Here is a 27892-nt window from a genome sequence, read left to right on the forward strand (position 1 = left end):
TTTAAAAATAGTATTAAATTAGTCTATTATTAAGAAAAACATTGAATTGTATTTGCATTCACGTATAAAGTAGTTATAAATTCTGCTATAAAACTAAATTATCTCTGAGAAACACCCGTAAACGTTGACCTATAGACCTAGTAGTTTCGCCAGCACCTCACTGATAATGAGAAAAGCTTACGTTTAAAATTTGAGCTTTGTAGACTCAGTTGTTTTTTTTTCTGTACGAGCGTCTGCAGTGCCGGATGAAGTTGAACAAGAAGAAGAAAAAAATACAGCTTTTTTGGAGAGTTTTGTATTTTCAATCGCTTATATTTCGGCAACCGCATTACAGAAAATCTTGAAATTTTGCACATTATCTAAAAATCAATTTCCTTTCGAATGAGATATTCGGAATTACTTCAGGTGTTTGGGAGGAAACATCGATCCCCGAAAATTGGCAACTCTGTTTCCTGTATGTAATCAGTGACTTTTTTACTTGTCGGGGAATCACTGTCGTCACTCCTAATGTCATAATTTTATCAGTATATACCAGTGGCGTGCCGTCATTGGAAGCGGTGGATGCGCCGCTTCCCTTGTATTTTCTAAAAAATAAATACATATTAATTCTAATTATATGAAAATAATCGCATAATACTGTATTTTATTATAACCGTATTATGTATCTTATTACAAATTTCTATACTACACGTGAAAAAAAGATAAGATTGCTATTGTATATTCGAATATTAGTGGCGGAGTGGAAGCGCTGTATTGTCAGTATCCAAAAAGCCAGATTTGCGCATGCGCTTTACAGAGCACCAACCTCACCCGGTTTAGCCGTGGAAGCTTAGGACCTCCGGTGGATGCTGCACATATACCTCATCCAATTCTATCCAGGACCGGTTCTGGGCTGTTAGCCGCCTGCCTGCTACATTATTGGCTGCCCTCGCCCGATTACGTGAATCGCGAGTAGATTTATAACTTAACCCAACCGATGAGAATTTACTGGTATGTTTTTACGATAGTTTTCTGTATAGTTGACAGGAGTTTTAAATAATCCGTTAAAATATTTGATATATTTATTCCGCTCTTCGATTTTATATTACTCGCGGATTTCAATGTTAATCCAGTGATATTACGATTTCGTATATCCCATCTTTAACGGGATGTAGAAAAAACGTGTACAATTCTTGTATAATGTTAAAAACTTAACCGTTACTTTGGCAGTATCATTTACAACTAAATTTAATGAATGAGAGAGATGCCGAGGTACAGAAAAAGCTCTAGAATTTATTTTCCTTAAATTTACGATTTATGTATCCGTTTGTCATAAAAATTTGTGTTTCCACTTTTCCCCCAAGACTACAAATATTCGATTACAAAGTAACAGGTTTAGACTTATTTATACTTAAGAAGTAGTTAAATAATTAAGCGATTAGGGAATTGGGGACATAAACAAAACACTGCTGAAAGAGGCGAAATTTTACTTAAAGAAAAGCTTAACCGAATCATCTCTATCCGAATACAGTGGGGACTGATTTCTTCGTAATATCTATATATATAACCCATTCAACAGGTATCCGTCCTTCCTTCCGTCCGTCCGTCCCGTAACCGTTTGATAACCGACACTAGAGGCGCCCCTATCGTGTGTCATATTTCAAACATTCAAATTAAATTAACAATTTTAATTATTATTTAAATTAACAATATAAATTATTATTATTCATTTGGCCAATAAATTATTATTTGGTCAATATAACAATATAAATAATTCAGTATATTTGTAATAGGAATTTATTATTGTCACGGAATGCCTGTAATGTTCACTAGGGGGCGAATAACGAAAAACCGGATAGATTTGAACCGCTACGATAAAACGATAAGTGAAATAGTTAAGCTAATATTTTAATATAATAATAGAAACCTTTCATGGCACGACCAAAGAAATACGCCACTGTGGGGGAACGTAAAGCTGCCACTGCTGCGAGACAAAGGGAGAGACGTGCGCAGGAAACATTACAGAGAATAGCACAATCAACACGTGGAGGCTTGCAGAATGAAACTCATGAGCTCAGATCTGCAATGTTGCACAGGCAGGCAGAAGCAAAACGACACAGAAGACAAAATGTCACAACAAGGCAAATTGATTCCAAATAATTATACTTTTTTTACCAACAATGTTGTGTATACAGAAGTTTTATGATGGGATAAATGATGGAATACAGAACACAGCTAAAGAATATCTTCAGTCTGTAATACAGAAATACTATTTGCTGTGTATTGATCTGTTAACATTACTTTTTAACATGAACATTTGTATATATTTATACTTGATTTTTTAATCATATTAATTCTATTTATTTGAACAATTTTGAGTAAAGAATAGATTCACTTTCTCATGTACAAATACTGTTGGCTGTTTGTGTATGGATATTTTAAGTTTGTTTCTAAGATGAAGAATTGTATACATTTATATATATTAACTGCATCAAACTTTTAAACATTAAGCGCACACAACTTTCATATATTAAGTGCATTAAACATGCCTCAGGAATTTGTAATGCTGCTGGAACGCCCACTAGGGGGCGTCCCGGGCTACTAGTTAGATAATAAAGAGAGAAATTTTTCCAGTTCAATGAGAGTGACCGAAAAGTTGTAAATTTTGAAAATTTCCGTGGACCCTGGTCCTAAAACGAATTAATTAGAAAACAAACGACGGATAATCTATTAAGTTTAACATATTTAGATTTTTACAGCTATGGTGAGAAACGTTTAAAATGTACAACAGCCCTGTCGCGTTCTTTGAGATATACTAGTGATGTGACAAAAGAGGCATTTGACATTGACCGGTATCAGCACCCTGGGGATTTGGCAGCCCGCTTGCATGCACCTACCAGCACCGTCTCTGATTCCATCCATTAGTCACTCGTAGGGAGCTATTTGACTAAGTGCATTGTTTTAAGGTTTAAAAACATTTTATGTTATTTTTATGTACGTTTTTTTACAGAGCTATATTTAATTATAATTTTCTTTAAAAGTATATTCATACAATTGAAGAATGTTTTGTACCAGGTATGTATATCCACCACACATTTTATTTCACCAAGTAAGTTTTTTCATTTTATTTATAATTTTAGCCCTTATATCGTGGCTATCGACTCGGAATGTAATTGTGATGTTAAAAATACATTTAGGGAAGTCTACGGTGTTTATTGGCTTATCGAACAAACGAATACGAATGGGCCCTAGACCATCACTGACGCGCAATTAATTGATTGCCCCTGGAAGTCGGCTTCTTACAGAAACACAGCTTCCCTATCACCAAATGTCACGGCATGCCACTGATAGGTTACATATTGGTCTACTTATTAGTCCTGAATTTCGTCTTATCTTTTAACGCGTTTTAAATTATAAAATTTATATTATTAAGATCGATGCCATCATTCGTAAGGACGATCCACTCTCCGTAAATGCGCGTTTAAACGGGTCGAATTAAATCTAACGATCATTGAGTCGAAGATAAATCTGAACAAGACAAGCTGAACGTATAAACCAGTTTTCAACGTAGTCGTTGAGCCGGCTTATTCAATATGATAAAAGTAGAAAGGTTTCTATTTTGATGCGATCAAAATAAGATGAAAAGGGCAATAAAAATAACACTAAACGAGTGGGGGTATAGCTCAGTGGTAGAGCATTCGACTGCAGATCGCGAGGTCCACGGTTCAAATCCGTGTGCCCCCTTCGGTTTTAAACTAATTTTTTCCTTTTAATTTGTGTAAAAACAGAATTAGGTGTATATACAGTGTATATATTAACTGATTACCCCTGGAAGTCGTCTTCTTACAGAAACACAGCTTCCCTATCACCAAATGTCACGGCACGCTACTGGTATATACGTCTAATGATAGCGTGTCGTGCATATGCCAAACATAAAATGGTTGTGCGGCCGCGCATTTGTTATTCTCTCAGTTATCTGTCCCGCTGTGAAAAATTTTGGTGACCCCTGCGCAATATCATTACTGCGACAGGTGGCATATGGCACTTGCCAACGTCGAATCTAAAGTGCTACTTTGCGAAAAGTCTATAAGTATTTAATTTTCCACATCTAATAACTTGCGTTTGTTTTTTTTCTGAACAGTACTTTCTTGTTCTCATAAGTGCCCTTTAATAGCCGAATGGATAAAACCACCGAACATTGGTAATTAATTAGTCGTGGGTTCGGGCATGGCCAACGGATTTGCCACGTGCAGTTTTCTGTGTTTTCTTCACATTAGTAACACGTAAATAAGATCCAGCTTCCCATAAAAGTCTTCTTGGAATGTATACCACTCGGCAGATAGCTCACGTATCGCGTTGCCGTAACCAAATAAACCAAACTAATTTTAACGAGAAATTATTTATTGACATTGTCATAATGCCGAGCTGCAATTTTTCTTCACAATTTCTCAATTATTTTAATGGTAACTTGTCCCTGTACCTTTTTCTGTTAGCAATAGAGTCTATCGGGGTTGTCTATCTAATACCGTTCAGGAGAAAATTTCAAATTGACGTAACTTGACGTTCCAGCTAAACTGGAAGTTCGTGTATAGTTAATCCTGCCTCCATATTTGGTCTCGATTTTCATATATCTGTTACATCCGAGGTAAGAAACAATAAAACACACAAGAACGAGTCTAAGGAGCCTTTATTTCGTTGATAGCACGAGCATACAACTGGTCAGACAAACGAAAAAGAGTGCCAAAATATTACCCAATTACGTTTTCCTTACTAACGCCCCAAGGCCGCTACATACACAATAGCTAATTCTTTTCTCGAGAACGGACAAACAGGCGGACCAAAGTTGGAATTTATAGGTCTACAATTTTTTAAAATTGCAGCCCAATAATTTTTTTCTATAAACGCAATATTTACAAGAACATATGTCTACGTAGTTTATACAATCTTTTGTAAAAATATAAACACTTTATTATCACACGAAATCAATTATTCTGGCATTTTTTTCATTTAACAAGTCATATAAAGCCTTTCGGACGTTAAGGTTAGCAACTTCGATCACATGCGAGGCCATCACAACCCATCCAACACGGATCACTTTTCAAATATTAATAGTAGACCAGTATTAATTAGTAGTCGTTGATCATCCTCTCTTCCGGGAGGAGGTCAATGACTACTTTTGGTCGAATTACTTCAACCCCCTTCTGCAACAGAGCCTTCTTTCTATCGAACCAGAGGTATGGTGGCATTCGAATAAGAAAATTAGGTAAAACAAGGTTACCAATCTACACAAAATATGTTTTAAGTGGTTTTCGAAGGAACCGAGTTTAAATATTTCATCCTATTTTCGCAAAATTTGATTTGTTGACAGATTAACAGTTGATATTTGGCTGTGAATGGTACAGTTTCTTAAAGTTAATATTAAACAAATTTAAAATACGATATCCATAAAGATTTAAGATAGGCCTATATTTTCAATTGGAGTCTACTTTGCCTAATGAAATTGTGCCATTTCGTACTATCCGATTATCGCATTAAACGTGACATTGGTAGGCTGAAATAACCAAACTTTTTATATAGTTTTCGTTTTAATGTTTGCTATATTATAGTATAGTATTTGATTTATATACCTACAAAGGTTAATTTACGTATGGGTTTATCAGTGACCAATCTAACACATTTTAAAAATTCTTTATTCTTCTTGTATCAAATCATACTAATTACATACAGTTCAGCACATAAGAGTTTAATCTGGTGACGTCTGTGAGAATCTAGCATTTTTTTCATTCAAAAAATACGTGCACAATGCATGTTCTATGGATTGAAAAGTCAATAAGGTACAGTCTCATAAATATCTTTATGGGATCAGAAACGTTTCGTGCATCATATACATTTATAAGTAAAAATACATTAAAGTGTAACAACAAACAAAATTTTTCATATTCTCTTACATTTATAATTTTTTAATGAGTTTGAACGAAATTATACATTAATAAAATTTTAATGTATTGTAATGCAGGATATTCTGAGCTTTTAGTATAATTTCTTAAAAGCTCAGAATATCAAGTTCGTGTTTATATAACTATTAAAATGTTAGGTGTCTTCTTCATGTTTTCAAAAATTCAATAAGCAAGAGATTAGCTAATTAATTATTTATTAATGTCTTAAGGAGCTGAGTAAAAATGAGCATAAAATTTGATTTTATACTCATTCATGTTTATTGGAATTTTCATTGTACTGCGGAATTTGTACAGAAAAGGGTTTATGTAACTAGCTCTTCTAACCACGCCATTATTATATTTCATTATGTGAAACGTGTTTTACCGATAAACATGAGCTCCAATTCAGTGGAAGGATAATGTATGAGCTATTTCATTAGTCCTTGTTGTACAACTGCCCTCATATATGGATTGGATCTGTGAATATAGAATAATAGTACAGTATTTAATAATTCTAAATTGAAAAAAAAAGATGCGTTCAATTAATCCAACTGTCTTTAAACGTAGGCTACATGCAATCCTTTTACTATGGTAAGCAATCCCGGGATTAAATAAATATGCAATATGCAAAATGACTCCATTATTTAAAACAATGTTTTCTGTTGTATTTTTCGCTTATTCTTTTGCTTTCAAATTCATGAAAAGTAACAAATTCAATTTAATAAAGCAATTAAGGAATGAATATTTTTACGAAAAGTTGATTAGTAAAAATAATATTTTAATGAGAAATGTTATCTACTAATCTCTATAATGATAATGGTATTTATTATTTTATATGAAATTATCATCACCTTATTCGTCTATCCTTATATTGAAAATAAGCAGAAATTTCTTGGTAAAGCTGTTTTCCGTAGTATCCAAATTTGATTAAGTGTAAATTTCTTTATTGGAGGAAGTGGTTTTGTGTTATACATATTGGCACTGCTATTCTTCATCTCTCATAAAGAATATGAATAATTGTCTCGGAAATTTCAATAAGGGCCATAGAAATTTACGTAGAAAGCTGAATGAATTAATGTTGCATCATGAAAAACTTTGGAATTTTATGCAACAATTCAATAATAGTTACAGTCTGATAGTCAAAATTTTTTATTTTGGGATTCTTTTGAATTTCTGTATTATGCATTTTTGTTTAGAGACTTTTATTAACTCGTTAAATATTTGTGGTTATTAGCGATGATAATATTAATTAACATATATCTGCATAATATGTGACTGTTTAGTCTGCTCACTGTCATTTACGGTAATTAGACACTATGCACTCTGTTCATCTATTATTTCTTTCTCGTTTAGTTTTCGTTTTTTCTTGTAGATGGATAATACATTTCAAGACATCAGACAATTTTCAAGATGCAATCGCATTGAACTGGAACGAAAGCTAAAAGTATGTATTTCTTTTATTAATTTAATAAAATTCGTCTAATATTGGCAATGATTCTTTCAGATTTTGAATTTCATGAAAAGATTTAGGAAAGTCTCTCTCTCTCAATAGGCGGATTTTTGGTTGTAGAAAGGAAAATTCTTTTCAAGGTTTTATTATTTACTTTAATTATATATTTATATTATCTTTAACCACGTTTCTTCAAATGAATTTAGTAAGGAATTTGTTATGTTTTCAGATGGCAAGTACATTGTATCATATTTTTTCTGGTTTCTTAAAAGTAAGATCCGTTTCAAACGAGAAAAAGACAACTGCTTACAGAATTACAAGATGAATTATACGAACACAACTTAAATTTTCGAAAAACTGTTTCTATAACATATATAAAGATTCCGAAAACGTTTTCATTCTGAAAAGTGGTTACATGATTGGGTATAAAAGTAATTTTTATAAGATAAGATTTTTATTTTTTTTTATAAAGGATGGACTTAAAAGCCTAACTATTACTTTTGAAAAACTACTAAAATCTTGATTAATGCTTCTAAAAAAGATGAGTGTCAGTACTATAAAGTGTAAACACCAGTCTATAATATTGCGGTGATCGTAACTAAAGTACACTTTTTCAACGTTGTCTAGAGTATTAAGTAACTGCCTAAATTTAATCTATTTTATTTACTGACATTTCCAGATATGCGAGAAAGATTTCTGCGGGGAAATCTATTTTTAAAACTTAGTCTACCACTATGGGACTTGTAGCACGTGAGCGGCAAATAATACGTAACGTAATTATGTATAACGCTTGTGCTATGGTCACTTTCTGGGTTTTTTTTAAACTCTTTCCGCCCTGTGGGCACTAAGAGGGCCTATTTTTGCAAGCCCATTATGGGTTCGGCCAAGCCCACAATGGGGCAGCCGGGTGGTGAGGGACGGGACCCGGTATATCCAAACGGACCACACACCCGAAAAATTCCTGGGGATTATTTGATCCCGGATCCCCAGAGCAGTAGACTACAACCTTGACCGCTCGGCCATCCGGCCGTCTAGTCAATTTCTGGGTACAAAACTGCATGTGAAATACCACTCGAATTACTTCCTACTACTAGAATGATCGTGCTTCAACACACCTTTCAGTTTAATAAATATAATTCCAAATCTACGAGTGTGCTTCGAGAGTTACGTAGTCGAAGCTTTTTCTGTCGCTTGTAGTGCCACAATCCCAAATAAATTTTTTTCTTCAGAAATCTCTTCCCCATATATAGAAACGTCAGTGTAGAAAATTTGGTTTTGTTTGGACTGTTACATATCCCTCCAGACAGCGTTGAATAAAGATAATTTATTACTATCACAGCTACAATTAAATAGAGACTGGTGTTTACGCTTGATACTACTGACACTTGCATCTTTTTCAGAAGCAACAGTTAAGTTAAATATAAGGAAAACGAGAAAATAGAGATTATCAACTACTGCAATGTAGATAATATCAGTGAATTCTATCTAAACATCTGTGACCATTTGCTGTAAACTATTATAGAGATCATGGAAATTTATAGCATTTTCTCGCAATTCTGTTCGGATTAAAAGCATGAAGTTCCGGAAAATAGGCGGTCAATCTGACTTGTATACTATTGTATTTTACAATACTTCAAATGAGGCCCCATAATATATTAATACTATATTTGATGTATCGTACAATCTAAGTCTATAAAATTTCAATAAATGGTTATTTGAATTTTACTTTTATTAATTCAAGAATAAATAATAACATAAATAAAAATCCGTTAAAACATTCTACAATTTTTTAAAAATATTTTTGAAAGTTTAACTGTAATAATTAAAAATTCGAATAACGATATATCGAATAAAGTTTGAGTTTTCGTTCATTTGAAAATATTAAAAAATAGAGAAAAATATTTGTGATTATTTATTTATATTTAAACACATTATAAAAGTTTTTGATGGATTTATCAGATGTGAATTTTGAAATTAATCCTGGTAAGATTTTAAATTAAATATATTCATATATAAAAATATTTCATTAATACGTATAATTTAATATTATTTTAACTTATTGATCTGCTTACATAGAATATATTTTTAAATCTATATAATGTTAATTTCAAGTAACATTAAAATATATTTTATTATTTATCAATATTTCTTAATTTTAATTGTTCCTATCCGTTATAAAAAGAACGTAAAACGAATATTTGTATTAACTCTATAACTAGAAAAAGGTACTGTTCACTATCAGTGTAATAAAATAATTTAAATCTCAATAAAAATTCTATGAGGCTAGGATCATAATATAAGTGCATTGTCAGAGTCATGCAAACATGACTTTAACATACAAAAAAAAAAAAAACAGTTAAGTATATAAATAAAAACATAATAGAAACTAAATGCCAAGATTGCGAATCCCTTCTAGTTTCTATTTAGTTATTTTTGGTAAATTGGGCTGAAATTTAGAGAAACTTGTAGACCTATAAATTCTCACAGTCGTCTGTCTGATGTCTGCCTGTCTGTCTTTCCTTAATCTCGAGAACAGAGTTAGATAGCTGTAAGAGGAGACCAGATATGGAAACGTTAGGAGCGGGAAGTCCAAATTAACTATATAAAAACATTCCATGGAAACTGGAAGTAATGTTATTTCAATTCAAACGTTTTTCTGAAAGCAGCTAATAGATGACTGGCACGACTCCACTGATAACAGAAAAGTATGATGTACAGGGCCAAGATACTGCAGTACTAATTTGAGATGGGGCGCATATATTTTAAATGAAATACAGTAAAATCAGCTTAGGCGACCACCTGCATTCGACGGGCACCTGTCAAAACGGGCAAAAATTTCTGGCAGGGAATAGTTTATAAGGTGTATTCCCATAAATATAAAAGCACAACTTGCTACGCAAATAAAAGCTAAAATAATTGTCATATAACAAAACCAATTTAATTTTGAGGTAGTTACAACTTACAAATAAACACTAAAAATCATGTAATTATATTGTTTAACAACTTAACAATTAATTAATTCAAATCAAAATCACGTTTCTCGCTGTCCCAAAAATATAAAGGCATACTACAAAATCACTAAAACAGTAGAAATTATTGTTACAAATCTTAATGATCAACTAATAACAAAACACTTCCCCTTTTTCATTATAAGTTTGTAGATACGGTCTGACATTGATTGTATAAGTTTTTAAAAAATTATTGTAGTTATTTCTTCCCAATGGGTGTTAATTACATGTTTTAACTCATCTACGCTGTTTTATTGGCGCCCATTAGCTTATATAGCTCTAGCTAAGATTCCCTAAAGGTTTTTCATTAAATTTAAATCTGGGGAACGAGCTGGCCAATCATTAACTGGAACTCCATTACTTAAAAATCACTCATAAGTTGATTTAGCTGTGTGGATAGGGACGTTATCTTGTTGGAAAAACCAACAATTTCCAACAATTACATCAATCCAAGGCAGAAGAACTTTACTAGCATGTCTTGATAATGATTTGCATTCATTTGGCCACTGAGGAATGCAATATTTGTCTTGCCAAACTGACTAAACCCACCCCATACCTTTACTGAGCCTCCACCTTGCTGCCGTTTTGAAAATATTTTTTCCTCACTCTTCAAATCATGCCAATAACAAGTTCAACAATCTGGTTTATCAAGATTAAACTTCTCGTCACTCCAGATAACTGTGCTTCCATGTTTCTGTCCATCCCATTTTCTCCTGTGCCCAGTGCAAGTGCTTTTGCTCATGGATGGGGGTTAATGATGGTGCAAGCTTTTTCTTCTTATAGATGAGGTGCTGATATGTACTAACAATTCTTACAACTGTACATTTTGATACATTAAGCTGTGGTTTTGATGCTAGTTTTCGTAAAGATGTTTGGTTGCTTTTGATTTTCCTCAAAACACTGTTTTCCTCTATTTGTAAGTTTTGAACGTCAATCTGTTGATTTCTTTTGTCCGTATTTGTCTCCAAGCTTTATGAAATTGTCAATTAGAGTTGGAGAACAATTAATCTTCTTTGTAATTACTCTTGCTGAGTAATTTTCATCTCTTAAAGTTAAAATCTTTCCTTTTCCAACATCTCCTAAGGGTTTTGCACGTTCCAAGATGAAAAACAACTCATTTACATCAATACGTAACAGAAATAAACATTTGAAATACGTAGTAGTTGTATTGTAGTACCATATGTGAGGCTCTGGACAGGTCCGAACCCTCACTAAAATTCGCGTTAAAATAATTGTTTTAAAGAAAATAATATATTAGTTAGAAATAGATTTTTATTCTATGAAAACGCGACGCTAACTTCTAGACAATAGAAGAATGTAAGTCCGTCGACCATTTCCGGTTGGAGATCGAATTAAACTTCGATTTTGATCTCTCCCGCGCCCCCGAAAGGTTTCGAATTGTCATCAGGTGACGACGGGAGACCAATCGGAAAGGGGAATCTGAGAGAAAACAGATAAAACCCCGGAAATTCGAGGACGCGACGGCTTCTTCTCCCGAAAGTTCCAAGTGACGGATCTGTTGTTGTGTGTGTGTCTCGCACCCATCTTCGTCTCCATCTCCCGACCTCGGATCGACATCTTTCCATCAACGGAAGTCGACCGCATCGTCCCGGAGTCGTCGAGACGTGATGGAATGGTTCATTCGCGAACAAGGGACACTCCTTCAAAATGGGACTATCTTGGAAAGGAGAGGAAGACCCAGAGGCCGCAGCCGCCGCAGAACTTCCAAGATCGCGGAAATCTTGTAAGCTTCTTTCGTGTTTAATAAACGGTTGTGTTGTTTGTAAACGAAGCATCTATCTCTGACTCAACTGCTTCCACATGTCGTTGATTGTTACCGCTCGGCAATCCAAACGGCAAGGGAGACGATGACGATACATATCACATATTATCGTTCCTCGAAAGTTTTTTAAATTTCTCCCCCCTCGGCCCCTACACATATAACCTCTGTTGTTAGAAAATTGAACCTGACTTTATATTTTTGAGACAACGACAAACGTGAGTTTCATTTAAATTAATTGTTAAGTTGTTAAACAATATAATTACATGATTTTTTAATATGTTTATTTGTAAGTTGTAATTACCTCAAAATTAAATTGGTTTTGTTATATGATAATTAGTTTAGCTTTTATTTGCATGACAAGTTGTGCCTTTATATTTATGGGACGCATCTTAGGCCTATATAGAGTCTTCGTATAAGTTACCTGTATTAAACGACCATCTGTGTAACGCGACCGCGGGCATCAATCTTTGGTCGGGAACAACATACAACAACTGTAATAAGCGACCACTTCTGCGAATATATCTGGTCTAAACTTTTATTCGAACCCACACCGGGCACTTCTTCCACCCTTGAAATTAGGCGCAGGTGTTATTGAATTAGTCTGGAAATAAAAGAAATTCATTTCAGTTTGTTCGAAATTGTCCAAAAATCGAAGGAAATGCGAATTGCTATCGTTAGAAGATCGTGTTAAAGTTACCAGAAAATTGAAAATGGTTTATCACAACGGCAATTAGCAGTGAAATTTAACTGTGGGAAAACGCAATTTATTTATCTACCTTATTTCCATGATATTTTTAGGTAAATAATATCCAAGTAATTTTCGCACACAAAATATTCAAAAAATGATTAACGTATTAACGCAAAAATCAGTTTTATAAACAACCTTCCTTTTTCGATTCCGGGATTGTCATTGATGTAATGAAATCATATTATGAAAAGAAATAATAAAATTGTTTTATTATTAATTAATACTTTTTTACTGTACTGAAGAAAATATTAAATATTAATAAAATACAGTATTTTTAAAGTTAAAATGAGGTTAAACTAACAAAGACCAAAACCGAAGTGGTGGAGAGATACCACGCGCTTCTATATCGATGAATAATACACGTAACTGACGTAACTGAAGAGCAAACGAAGAGAACCAAGTTGAATTAATTAGAAAGTGTGCATTATAATCGAGAAAATGCGAATACTGTATTAATCTTTAAAATACTGATATTAAATCTATCTTATAAAATCACCACGACTTCTGTTAATCGAGTTATCCTGTAAGAATAAAATACAGTACTAATATAGCTCTATCGTTGAAAAAATTCGCTTATTTTTGCTCACTTCGAGTTTAAAAAATTCGGTATTACAGACGACCACCTGTCTAAAAGACCAGTTTTTAAAGGAACCGTGGAGTCGAAAAAGACAGGTTTTACTGTAAATAAAAAATATGGTTAAAAGTTGCAGCCCGGCATTGTGACGATGTCACAATAAATAATTGCTCGTTTGTATTTTAACTTATTTGTGTATTCCACAATTCGAATCTTTATTTGAATTTTTGTAACTTCGAATCAAAATTGTAATCAAAGAGGAGGGAAATGGTCTATTACTTGGGAGCGTGACATAAAGGTCGAAGGTGAAAATAGTGATCAGTGATCTGGAATGCTTTTCGATAAAACTTACTTTAAGAACTAACTATATCGACAATTACAATTAATTATTGAATATTCACATATTTATAAATATTATATGCATCCTGGATCAAAAGTCGATAATATTTTCCATGATCCATGACCCTTGTATCTCATCACATGGGTGATCCTTCAACAAATTGAAAAATTGAAAACATTTGTTTTAAGTATAAGTTTTTCTCACTGATAAGATATAGATTTCAGTTATTTTATTAACTCTCTATGCTTCTTAAAATATTTATTTTCTATCAAATTATTTATAACTGCATAAGAATAGGTAGTTGGGTTCTTAAAATTAAATGGCACAATGTAGCTTAAGAACAAACTATGTTAGAGCCATCTCAATACGTGTCATTTTTGAATCTATCTTAAGCTCGATTATGTCATCTAGCTCAAGATGACTCTTAATTCATGATGTCCACTTAGCCTAGTTGTTCGAAGTCCTTCTAACATACAAGAAATTTTAATGAACATAACTAATGTTTAAAAAATGCTTAACGAGCATAATTTTGAATCTACTAATATGCTAATTAGATATAGGCTACAGTATATTCACAGTAATGATTTCTTTCAGTAAATGAATTTTCACAAATGACTTCGTTAACTCTTCCTGAAGTTCCTAGTGCATTTTCTATTTTCTGTAAAGAAAATCAAAAGAGGATGAGCGAGAATTTTCCTAATGAGCCTGAAAATATGATTTTAGCACGTTTGGGCGAAGTTTGGAGATCCATGCCAGAAAAAGTTAAAGAGATTTATTACTTGAAAGCAGAAATGATGCAAGCAGGAACAAATCCAGAATCGAAGAGTAAATATAATTTTTTGTAACATATCTATGAAAAATTCTAAAACTGAATTTTCTTTTTAGTAATGGAAGGACAGTATGTGAGAAGACACGTGTCTTTTCCACAATTTTCATTCGGATATCCAAATCAGCAAGTCATTTTAAATTGTAACAAAAAATCTGAAGTAAAAACAGAAAATTTATCTCCATCACAAGTTTTTAAATCAGAAAATTCTTCAGTATCAAATCCTACAATTGTTTACTTATCAAAGGAGAAAGATAAAGAAAAATCTAGCAAAGTAATTTTGTCAGGTAGAAATTCTGCTATTTTATTGGACTTTTCAGAATTTCGAAGGGTTTTAGTAATACAGTATTTTAATACTATTATTTTTAAATCAAACTTTTATATATTATCCAAGAGATCAACGTACGTACTTAATTATATTAATTACGTAATTAAATATATACACAGATACACTGGACAACGATACTGAATCTTAAAAAAAATGAAGTAAACTATTCAGTTTATCAACAGTCTACTGTATACTGTGTATAAGTTGTGTGCATAATATACACGCGCACATATTATACACAGTATATACTGCACATATATATTATTCTTTTGTGTGAGAGTGTTGTTTGTGTCTGTGCATTTATGCAAGTGCGACTATCTATACATACATACATAATAGAAAACTTCAGCACATTTCTAAAAATTAATTATTTTATCTGTACTTTTATAGCTATAAATGTGTATTTTTAAGTTGCGCTTATTAGTCATAATATAATAACAATTTTATGATATTTTTGAAAAATTTTATTTATTTAATCATAATTTTACATTTAAAGTAATTCTTAAACAGAATTATATACTAATGAGAATGCCATTTTGATGCTAGTGTTGTGGTCGTTAGAATTTCAATGAAAGAAACCAAACATGGATTCCAATTAGCAACATACTGTTATGTTCAAGGTTATTAGACAATATAGTTGGGGAGCAGAGCAAAATTTTACGTCTAGAGCCACTAGTGCTCACTAAGAACGCTGCGGCCAGGAAGGAAGATCAAGTATACGAAAAATGTATATAAAATTAATACGTAACTCGACTTCTAAATATAAATTAAAACCTTTCCAAATATAGTTAAATACAAAAAAAGGAACAGTTCGCCCTTTTTTTCAAAATTACATACCACGTTTCCCGAATGAATGACGTAAATCTATGCTTAATATGATCTAAAATTTCACGATTAATTTTTATTTTAAAAAAATTATTTAAAATTATTTATTTATCTCATAAAATCTTCATTGCTTTAAACATGCACGCGTTTTATCCTTTCACAACAACAACTTTTTCATTTTTTAGCACACTTCAGGGTATTGGAGAAGTGCTTATGTTAGGACTTTTGTCTGTCTGTCACATTTCCATGCGCATTTCCACTTTCGTTACCTAAGTGTTATGTTTTATTCGATCCATTTATTGCGCAAAAGGAAACTGGACATTTTCGTTTATGGTCACTGTAAGCTATAGTAAAACCTACTCGGTTAGTACATTGTATTAAATTGAATTTTATAATAAATTTATTTTTAAAAATATTTGATTCTCTTTTGTGGAGCTTGCTATCAGATAGGCTTGACCAGTCTTGTTTTTTAATATTAAAAAAAATGGTTAATGAATTATTTTATAATTCATTTAGAAGCTTTTACAAAATATATTTTTTCAACAAATTCATTAAAAATATGCTGTTAAAAATATCATTAAAACACACACACACACACAAAAAAAAGAAAACTGAAATAATTAAATTCACCACAAAATCACTTTTAAAAACGCACACGCGGTAATGCAATTCTTTCCCACTTTGGGTACGTTCTTTTATTCCTCTGCATAACTCCGCACAAATGGCATCCGTTTAAAAATTCCTGCGGAACGCATTCCTATATTCCGGTAAAACGGCCGCTTGTATTAGAAGTTTAAGGGGTGAAAAACAACATGGTCCATTAGGACAGGAACACACATGCGTAAAATTGTGTGGCAGAAAACTGAATCAGAAATCAGCTTTCGGTTCAGTTTCTGTTTTGCGCTTTTATGCCAGAACACACAACACACATACGTAAAAATTCTGGCCGAATAGGAAATAGGAAATAGGAAAATTAGCACTGTTGGTGGCAGTGGTTGCCACAGTGCTAATTTTATTAACAGTGCTAATTTTATTAATTTTTTCCTCTCATATAGGCTATCTATCCCTTTGTATCTTTCAATTTTTCTCCGCTTCCTCTGCTATAATATAGAAAATTTAAATTAATAGACTTGTATTCGGAATTCAAATAAAGAACGTGTGATCTAAATACTAGGCCTATATATCGATTCTACTAGACCTACCTGTTATTTGAAATTTTGCACCTATAGCCATCCATAAACGTTGTTTAAATACAATGTCTTTATACATGACACTGATGTGGTCGAACGGATTCAATAAACTCCTCTATTTCATTTATTTTTCGTTTTTTCGAGACAGTCACAATCGTAGGGTTAACCCTCACTTCTGTCATTGTTAGAATAAAAACCACGTGTTTACTTTGACGTCACAGAAAAGACTTCTCTTTATTGGAGGAATTTTGGCATAAAAATTTTTCGTTGTAAAAAGTAGAGACATGCTCTACTCTATTTTCAATTCTGTTTCAGCCAAAATTTCAGAAAAATTATTACGTTTTCTGTTTTATGCTAGATTTTAAGCCGAATTTTACTTATGTGTGTTCCTGGCCTTATGTGGCCAGGAACACACATGAGTAAAATTTTACCAATGAAAATTAAGAAGTTGTGAAAGCGCAAGTTAGTGCTCCTAGTGATATGTCTTCTCGAAATTTTTTTTCCAATGGTAGCCAGCATTTTAATTTTTTCGTGACTACTTTGAATGCTCTGTCGGAAAGATAATTCATTTTATGATTAAATTTTACAATTGGGCCTTTCTTTTGTCTCTAAAAACGTATATTTTAAAAACATAGATTCCACCATCACGATACTTTCGATAGTAAGGGCACCGCCATCTTTCGTTCTTTCACTGTCGTTCTTAAATGCCTACACGTAGTAAGGGAGACATAGAGTAACCGCCATTAACAAACGCACCATTTGCCTATTGAACGATCGGAACGCCTCCCTATCGAAAGCATTTGTCTCTAGGACGAAACCGAAGGATGATTGCAATAGCTACTCCAAAACCATATTATCTAGTAAAGTTGGTTATGTTGTTCATAAAATTATTATTATTGCCAACAGATGGCGACACGCTTGCATTTACTATCAAATTAATTTTAGTAAGTGAATAAATTAAAAACTAATAATCCAGTATATTTTGGCTAAAAATTGAAGCTTGTTGTACTTAATAACTTAACTGTTATTTAAAAGCACTAAAATAGAATTTTGTTATTTAATTTTCAGAAACGATAATTTCAAAAGATATCAACAGATGGCGATACCCGATCATCTTTTGTCAAATTGTTTAATAATAAATTCCAATAATTCTGCCCACTTTATTTAAAATGGATAAAAATAAGAACTCGATTGATACAGAAATAATAATTATATTATATTTGTGTTTAATATCGTAATTTTCCATAAGACATTTCATTTAATATTTCTTAAATAAATCTTTAGTACCTTATTTAGTAAGGGTGAAGGTGGTATTATGGAACCCTGCAGGTATTATGGAACCCTCTATTTCAAACTGATAATAAAGGCGAACTGTAGGGGATTGTGGCTGAACTGCACTAGGCAGACATCCATAGAAAGGGGAAAACCCGTTTCACTTCAGTTAAACCAGTGTTTCCTAACATGGGGCCCATGCCCCGAAGGGGGGCAATTCTATTGTTAAGGGGTGCAATTCGAAAATGGACTTGTCTAGATATCAAGTTAACCATATAGCCACTGTATATGTTAGGGGAGCATAAGAATTTTAGAAAGGCTTAGGTGGGACATAGCACAAAAAAGGTTGGAAAACACTGAGTTAAACAGCTATCAGTAGTAAATTAGTATATTTGTGTTTTTTTGAAATTCGAAAGTTTTGAATGCTAAGTGAAATTTCTAAAATTCTTTCTAAAATATAAATCGTGTAGTTGTAGGTTCACTGGTGCATGTATTCTGTTCCAAAGACTTAGGGGTACATATTAATTAATCTGTGTGATGTTCACGTTTTTTTTTTTTTAAATTTGATCTTGACAGACATAAGTTAATTCAAGATGGCGATTCCATTGGTGCTTTTAATATGGAACCCGTCTAACTTTTGTAAACATATGTGGTAGATGAATGAAAAAATAGAAGGAAAATGAAAAAAAGTAAAAATACACACCTAACACATAGGAGCATTATATTTGTGATTTTTGTAAATGATTAACTTCTTCTTTGTACATTTCTTTATTATTACAGTAGAACCTCGATTATCCGGACTAATTGGGGATGAAGGTAGTCCGGAGAAGGAAAAATCCGGATAATCGAAAAAATACTTTAATTTGTCTTTTAATGATAATACAACACGTTTTCTTTTCGATGACATATCGGTGATATTAAAAGTAAATGCTGTATTTAAATTGTGATCAAATTTTTAAGAAACAAACGTTCGTATTGAATTTGGACTACTACTAACCAACGCTAACAGACTACCTATTGTTTAAAAGGCCCTCTGGTGGCGCAAGAAGACGGATTTTATAAAATAAAAAGCAGTTGANTTGCGATAAAATACATTGGAGTAAATAATTTTGTAATTATTTAATTTGCTTTGTACTTTCCTATTTGTTTTTGGATACATTAAAGCATTTTTTGAAAACATACAGTAAGGTTCCATATTACCACCCGGTTTTCCCTAAGCCTACTTTCTGACTTTTTGTACAGAAGCCTTCAAAAACCATACTTATAGTTACACTAGCGAAAAATACAATTAAAAACATCTAGTTTAATAGTTACCAGTACTTTCCGCACAAAAAATGTGGGTGTAGTTATGATACCTTATTTACAATTCACTATAATGAAAATGGGGTTCCATAATACCACCTTCTCCTCTACCGTCTCTTGCCTGGATATATGTAATAATACAGTTGGGCATACTGTAGAGCATCGCACACTGTCTTTTGACAGATTTGCCTACAGATATTGCAACTGCTTCTCCAGTCTGTCTAGGAGATTTAGAGCATGTGGATGGTTATCTGCAATTTTTCTACTGAAAAATTCTGAACGCAATGAACTTCTATGAGCCTTTTATAGGATACTGACTAGTGAAATAGGAATTTTAAGGCACTCTTAACCCCTTTATTCCCGATCAACTTTTAATTAATTATAATTAAACATAAAAAATACTTAAAACTGAAAAAAACGAAAGAAATGCGTTAAGTTTGAAGAAAAAGCTTCAAATTTTATTTTCCTTTGTCTCGTTTTTCTGTGAAATTTGACACTGATGAGTCATTGTTTACATAGCTGGATGACCTTGAGTACAGCTGGAGTCGAATTTCCGGGGTATTCTCATAGACGTCTTGGGAGGACAAGGGTTTAAAGTAGAGTGAATACTAGCTGGCCTTATATTTTTAAATATTTTTAAAAAATTAAAATTTTAATTGCGATTTCCGACCCCACCTAATTAATTAAATTTATATATAATAAAATCTATTAATTAAAAAAATTAAAAAACTATCGGAGGTCGTTTTTGACATCAGAAAGTAGCTTTAAATGACTTTACCGAAGGAAAATCCGTCCGCTATAACTTTAGAACGATGAATTAAATTTGATAAAAATTCTCATTAAAAAACAATTAAGCCTTAATCGAGCCTTATCAAAAGCTAATTAAAATCGCGATAAAATTTTTTCAAAAATTTGTGGACCTAAAAAACATTCCAAAACTTGAAAAAAAATTTTGTCAAAAGTTGCCTTAACGAACGAGTTTTCCGTAACGCTTTGTAAACTTTACGAGTTAACTCGTCAATGGGAATTAAGGTGTGTTATCTGGTTTTCTATCGAATCACAACTGTAATCATTTACATATCTGTCTCAGACGTACCCGTAGCCGAGTTACTGTAATTAATACTATAGGGTGTTCAGAAAGTCACTGTGCACTTATACATTTGTTAACAGACATGTTTCAATATAGAATACAGGAGGTAAATATGAATGACAATTATAAACAATGTTGAAAGTTACGCCCGATTAGCTTCAATGCAGGCTTAGATCCTTTTGTTTCTAAACACCGCTATCTGTTGCTTGCTTGAAATAGATTGAATGAATGAATGCTGTTATCACTGCAAATTTTGCTACTCCCCACAGATAGTAGTCTGGTAGATTTAGATCTGGTGATTCGAAATAATGCGGAAATATCATTAGAAAATTGCAGTGATTTTCCGAACACCCTGTAATATCTGGGTGCGTAACTTATTTAACAATATGTATATACAATATGCTTATACTTAAAGTCATGTTTTTAGTTTGATTTAATTTAATTTACAAATAGTTTACAATATGCTTGAATCAAATTTTGTATAATTAAAATGTAAGATTTTTATATTAATTTAATTTTAAGACGATTGAATTTTAACAAAAGGATGAAGCTAAGCTTAAGGATTGGTGCTTACTTAAATAAATGATTTTCACAAATTTTTAGGAGAAATTCAAGAACAGTCTCAAAAAAATATAATTAATCAAGAATCTCCATCATTGAAAATTCCTAGACCTCCGAATGCTTTTATGATATTCGGCAAAGAATATAGGAGATTATTATCGCAAAAATATACAAATGAGACTAATAAATCTATTAGTGTTCGTTTAGGACAATTATGGAGGCAATTATCAGCAGAAGTAAAAGAAGAATATTTTCAGAAAGCAAAACTAATTGAATTACAACATCGCAAGAAATATCCAGGTAATTTATTCAATTTTTAAATATTTTAATTTTTGAGATGGTAAAGTTGTAAGCCTATCTGTTTGGATGGGAGACGGATTTATATCCTTGTCAGATATTCAGAAACTTTTATGGATGATTCTTCCAAATCCTCATTTTATTTTCTTGGCTGTTAAGTATACATAACCAGGGAAAGTATTGAAATCGTATCAAATTTTACCCTTTGAGTCCTTTGCAAATCTCTACGGTTTGAGACCCCATAAACCCCAAAAAGTCAAAAAAGTTCGTGGATGTGTATGTGTGAATTGGCTTTTTCTCGTTTAACATCTTAGGATGAGATGAAGATTAAAAAACGAAATTTAGCATGGTAGTTTGTATATGAGAGACATCGAAGCTATTAAATTTTGGGAGTGGAAAGTCGAGGTAATGGTGAAATTAGAGGGTTGTCACCTGTCATATCTAATGGGGTCGGACGTAATGAAGATTTTAGTTACTTTTAGCATTCAGTTTTTCCTTTTTTTTAAATAAAATTCGTCTCTACCCTCAAAATTAAGCTTTTTGAGGGTAAAATTTTATAACAGATAGCGCCATACACAATTCTATTTATTTCTTATAATTAATTAATAATACAAGTAATTTTTAAAATAAAATCTTATAATTGCCAGGAAAGTTGCGCAACTTGTTGCTACAATTTTTTGTACTATGCTCCTTGTGAGCAAGGGTATGACAAATGCCCTTTTAGTGCCCAAAAGACTGCAAGAAATTAAAAAAAAATTATTTTAATCATTACAATTACTCTTAAATTATTATTTAGATTATGAATACAACCCATTCCTTGCAAGAAAAAGAAAAGAACAAATCAAATTAGCTAGAATGAATAAATCATTATCTCAGAACAAATTAAAAAATAAAGCCAAATCTAATATAGAAGGTAATGAAGAAAAGAAAATTATAATTTTTAAAATTTTTCTGATTTTATTTTTTATTTTAAGATTTCTTATTTAATTTTTCAGCCATGTTTCATGACGAACAATATCGTACGAAATCTGGGATCAATTTTCTGCCCAACATCAGACCTCAAACTTTTCCTTTTCATAAACCTATATATCCATGTCCTCTTTTTACTAATGGTGTACCTATTATTAAGTCATTAACTTCTGAGGAAGTACCGTGTGGTGTGAGCGAATATATTGAAATTGAAGAAGCTCCAAAATATCGAAACTTTTTAGTATCTAATCCAAATCAGCAGATCTCATCTTACAGCTCAACGTATCTACCTTCAGATCAGCAACTTTTTACTGATTTAGAATTTTTAGATACAAGTAATTTTACTGAAGAGACTGAAAATATAATGTTCGATGGAGAAAGTTTCGCAAATCTACAAAGAATTGTTGATAATAATAATTTTTCTTTGAGTAGTTTAGAAAATTCTGCATCATTCCCAACTGGTGAGTAATTTTAAAAGATATTTTAAATTTTATATCAAATTTTAAAGATATATATACCAAATTATTTTCCATATTGAACAGAATTGTATATAGTGGTTCGATAGTTATAGATAAAATCATTACGGAGGCAAATGCACAAATTGATATCCCTTCTCTTGCATGCTCAGATTAACATGCTGTTGTTGAAAAGCATCATCAGTGATGTTCAAAAATATCAGATATGATATTCGACAAGCGGTATGGATTTGTTCTTAAGATCAGTAACGGTACTTGAGCGCATTGAAAACCGCTGACGAACATAGAGAAAATTTCAGGTTATGAGATCCAGATTCTTGGATATCCATTCGATTATTCGACTGCTCTTAATCCATTGTCTAGACATACTGTACATAGAAAATTTTCCGTCTTATATGAGGAGTTTTCTATTGAAATTAATAAATAATGAAATATCATGAATTGTTAAAGTTTAAGTTTACACTTAAACCTTATATGAATGAACACCCATAAACCGCTTCTTCTAACGGCTCTAACCGTTCTGTAGTATCGACATGGAACTGAAAAGTTACTTCCTCAGCCTTCTAAAACTTAAACATAACAATTAAACGTGCCAATAAATACTCACTTTAATTTGCAAATTGTTTACATATCTATCTATATTTTGCCTTGCATTACATTAGGTATCCCAAATAATTGTATGTTGTAACTACATTGAGTTATGTACCATTGGGAAAATGTATTTTATGTTAAGTTATAACTTTTTCAAAGCTATCACGTATTATAAAAATCCAGACATTGAAAATTAAGAAAATTGTGACTATTTGCATTCAAATTTGAAAGTTTACTATTTAAAATGAACACAGGAATTATTAAAAATATTAATATAATACTGATAAAATAATATACAAGAGTAAGAGTCAAACTTGGATTTAGCACGACAATTTGATTTCTGAAATTGGTACTAAATCGAGTACGGTGCTAAACTGAAATACTTCAAATAAAAAGAATCATTCATATTTGCAGTAATGAGATTTATGCGCAAGTTCAAATTTGAGAGCTTGAAAGTTACGTGAATTGGTGATTACAATGTCCTTTCCAAGACAAAATCATATTTAATAATTCACAAATACTGAAAGATTTTCTATTTAATACAATCCATGATAATAAGTGTAAGTATTTTTTCAATACAGAGTCATCCAGGGGCGCCCGTACATTGGGGGACTTATGGAATATGCTCCCTTTTTTGTTTGGATTGTCGTTTTCCTAATTCCCAACGGGCACTAAATTTTACCATCAATAAACAACAAAAAATTCTGACTATTCTGCAAATATAAAAGGAACTAATAAATTATACACTATCTGTCTCATGAAACTTCGTGGTATGTTGACCGAAACCATATTCCTTGTTTTCAAGGCCAAGTTAGCACCGAATGCAACCAAAGCCATCTTGTGAAAGCTCTGATCCGACGTTGAATTATAGTTTTAAGCTTCTTGCATAATGTTCCATGCCCTTTTTTGGTAGCTTGTGTCTTCCTTTATTTTAATAGTATACAGGCGCCACTTCAGTCGTTGTCTTCTTTCTCAGAGACCATTGCTCCTTTTCTTCGAAAATCATTGCACTAGAAATTCGAACAAAATTCGCATATACTGTATTCGCTACCTGACGTCGAAAAAAGACAAACCTATAAACAAGAAAAATACGTTTGTGAGCTCAGTGCTTAATAAGATAGATCTCAGAGCTTTAATACTTGCCTTAATACGTGTGTGTAGGAAGTTTTACTATAAGTTTTACAGATGCTTATGGTATGATTTCCCTCTAATTGTCCATTCTCGCAATTTTCAGTTTAGGTATTGTTTGTGAATGTTTCTTCCACACAGTTTTATTTAACACATGCCATAATGTCTCTATGACTTAGGTCTGAATATGGACCATTTGTCTGAATTATCAGTTATGGACTACGTCACAGAAATTATTAAGAAGAAACACAGTATAATACTATAATTCTTGATTTCTGAACAATTTCTTAACAATTAAAGAAGAATGACACATTTTACATTTTAATTGAATCGTTATAATTAGTTCATACAAAACTAATTCTATGTAAGTACTGATTAGTCTTATGCAGCATAAATTAATGAACAAAAAGAAAAAATAAAATTAATTAATATCTACTTTCAACTAATATTTTCAGTATTTCAAATATTAAAAAACATAAGATAACATTTAGTTATTCATATAATTTTTAAATAATTTAAACGAAAAATACTTTACAGAAACGGAAAATGAGAACAAGACATCTTCCTTTAGGTAAGATAACTACAAGATTAATTTAAAAATTAATAATTGATTTGTTTTAGTTTCAAAAATCAATCTTATTATATTCTGTGTAGAAATTTAGAATCTGTGGATAAAATTAATGATAAAATGGATATGAGTAAAGATGAGATTACTAATGAGAGTGTGAACAATAATGATGATGCTGAAGAGCCAAAATCAGAAAAGGAGTCTACAAAAACAGGGGACATGGATATTCTTTCACAGGCTATGGTTAGCTTAATTGAAGACACTGTTTAAGATAAATGTTTTTATTATTATTATTTTTTGGGGGGCATAAAATATACAATCTTATTGACTTCGATTTTGATATTTATTTATATTTTCTANCAAATGTCAAAGAGATCGACTGAAGCTAGTGAAAACAGACAATGATTTGCCTGTATTTTTCGTTAAAACATATCGAAAGACAATTTTTTCTTTATTGTAACATACAGAAATATACAATAATTTATCTATTTTTGACTTAGAATATGGAATATTTTGCTTACTTTTTTTTTATTAAAATATATCAAAAGAAACGTTTGGCTTGTTTTGATATTACAACACAATTATATTTTATATACTTGTTTTTCTATCAAACTTGTCAAAATAAACAATATCTTATATACATTTTAATTACAGTCTGTCGAAACAACTAATATTTTATCGACTTTTTGAATAAAACGTGTCAAACACGCAACATTTTTTGAGAGAAAAACCTCGAAGCAATCAATATTTTTCCTATTATTTGATTACAATTCGAATAAGAATATAGATATGATAATATTCCCCAAATTTATTAAATGAATAAACAATTAATTTCTAAGAAATATTATTAATTTTACGCACATCATCTTTAATCAAGCGAACAATCTCAAAATTAGACATACACATTTAAAAAAAAAATGAAGAAAAGTGTTAATAAATTTGTTTTTCCCTCGCTATACGTGACGTGTCACTATGTTCAGATTTCGTCAAACAACGAATTTATTTGCATAAATTACTAATATTATTGTGATTTTTTTAAAATACAAAGATACTTTCATCTAAAATAGTGTCAGCCTTTTCTAAGAAATCATCCATAGTTTTTTAGTTATAGTGGGTGTGTTATTTTATGGGGGGAAACCAATTGCCTGGGATCCCCATTAACAGATGTCCAAACCAATCTTTTATAAAAAAATATTTCTCCCAAAAAATTCTCCCGTAGAAAAATGTCTGAAATCAACTCTATACATGGAGCCCTCTAATTCAAATTCGCTTTGACCCCATGAAACTATAATGCACCACTGTTTTTATTCTTGTCCCATAACAAAATTTAAGTGTATAACATACTTTATTTTTACTATTACCGGTATTTATTAACGATTTTTAATATTAAATATTTAATCACTTATTTTATGTATACTGTATGTCCATTTTCTTTCATGTGTCAAACATTTTTCAGTCATATTTTTCTTCAAAAAATCGTTGAAAATAATTATATATTCATAAAGAAATAATTCCAAGTTATAAACTTCACAACCGAGTGGTAGCAAAGTTCCTATGGAGACTGGTTAATTAAACTGTATCTGTACGTTTCCCTGTATTCACCTTACAAATTTTATATTGCTTGTTTTTCTGGACACCTTTCATTTATGATAATTGAAAGTCATTAAAACAGTCGCTGAAATGAAAAATCTCTCCACAAAAGTTCTCACTATCCGAAAGCGAATTATCGCATGGTGTTAAGTCTGCATTTCGAGGAAATAACACCACAATCAGATCCATATCAAAATTCTTCGTGAACTTAATATATAGTCGAAATATCCTGTAATTAGAAAATCCGGGATACGATTTTATGCATAAGGATTTCGTGTCACTATGTAAATAAACCATAAAATATTTGATTACATGTAACAAGATTGGAATTCATGCTTAATACTAAATGTTCAATTTATCTAATCCACAAGAATCTTATAAATATTTTTCTTTTACAACGCTAGATGGCAGCATGAGTACCTCTACGACGGTAACGAGCGGTCTGCAAGTGAATTTCGTAGACTTCCGATTGGCCTCATGCGTTTTTTTTATTACGCGTTTTTATTTAATTTGCATTGTATCATGTCCTCAAATCTTAAAACTTAAATTTAAGCCAATTATAATCAAGATAAAAATCTGCTTTTGAAGACCGATGACAATTCTTCCCCATCATCCTCCCTATTCCAAATTCCTATAAACATAACCAAATTTAGAATTTAATCGTTTATACATGTAAATTTACCATAGTGGTTATCAATCCACCGTTCTCCACCCCACTCTCGGAAAAAATTTCCAATAAAAGCGTTTATTAAAAAAAACGTTTTTAAATAAACGTTTTATTAATAAATAAATTTTAATAATTAAAATTACTTTTTTATTGAATCGCAGGCTTTAAGTCTGCTGTGTAACAGTACACTTCAGAACTAATACAAACTAGATAATAAAATAAAATATTTTAGTGATAAGCAAACTGAAGTCGTGATGTCTAAGAAGTAAGTAATCATAATTTTCAATTTAAAATTTATATGAATTTACCATTCTAAAAATAAATTATAATAATTTTACAATAATAAAAAAATTATTTAAATATGTTTTAAATTTTTTAAAAATTCCCAACGGGC

The 27892-nt window shown here is 31.6% G+C and overlaps 1 protein-coding gene and 1 non-coding gene across 2 annotated transcripts; both read left to right on the plus strand.

Moving 5' to 3' along the window:
• The first annotated feature begins 3651 nt into the window (after positions 1-3651).
• Positions 3652-3723, plus strand: Trnac-gca. The gene has a single exon. It is a non-coding gene; the product is annotated as a tRNA-Cys (tRNA).
• A 5504-nt stretch (positions 3724-9227) lies between these two features.
• On the plus strand, positions 9228-25593 carry LOC111629112 (repressor ROX1-like). Its single transcript, XM_023372975.1, has 8 exons — positions 9228-9348; positions 14413-14643; positions 14704-14931; positions 21255-21512; positions 22306-22422; positions 22505-22939; positions 25211-25244; positions 25328-25593. Exons 1-8 carry the CDS (start codon positions 9312-9314, stop codon positions 25509-25511), a joined length of 1524 nt encoding a protein of 507 aa, XP_023228743.1. The 5' UTR covers positions 9228-9311; the 3' UTR covers positions 25512-25593.
• The last annotated feature ends 2299 nt before the right edge of the window (positions 25594-27892 follow it).

This window comes from Centruroides sculpturatus, unplaced genomic scaffold (genome assembly GCF_000671375.1).
Source record: "Centruroides sculpturatus isolate CEXI.00-Female unplaced genomic scaffold, Cexi_2.0 scaffold422, whole genome shotgun sequence".
NCBI classification, from domain to species: Eukaryota; Metazoa; Arthropoda; class Arachnida; order Scorpiones; family Buthidae; genus Centruroides; species Centruroides sculpturatus.

Excerpts from the sequence above, each read along its gene's own strand:
- LOC111629112 (XM_023372975.1), top strand. The coding sequence starts at position 9,312 with ATGGATTTATCAGATGTGAATTTTGAAATTAATCCTG. Across the intron at positions 14,644-14,703 it reads AACAAATCCAGAATCGAAGA|TAATGGAAGGACAGTATGTG; the intron begins GTAAATATAATT and ends TTTTCTTTTTAG. Across the intron at positions 14,932-21,254 it reads TAGCAAAGTAATTTTGTCAG|GAGAAATTCAAGAACAGTCT; the intron begins GTAGAAATTCTG and ends ACAAATTTTTAG.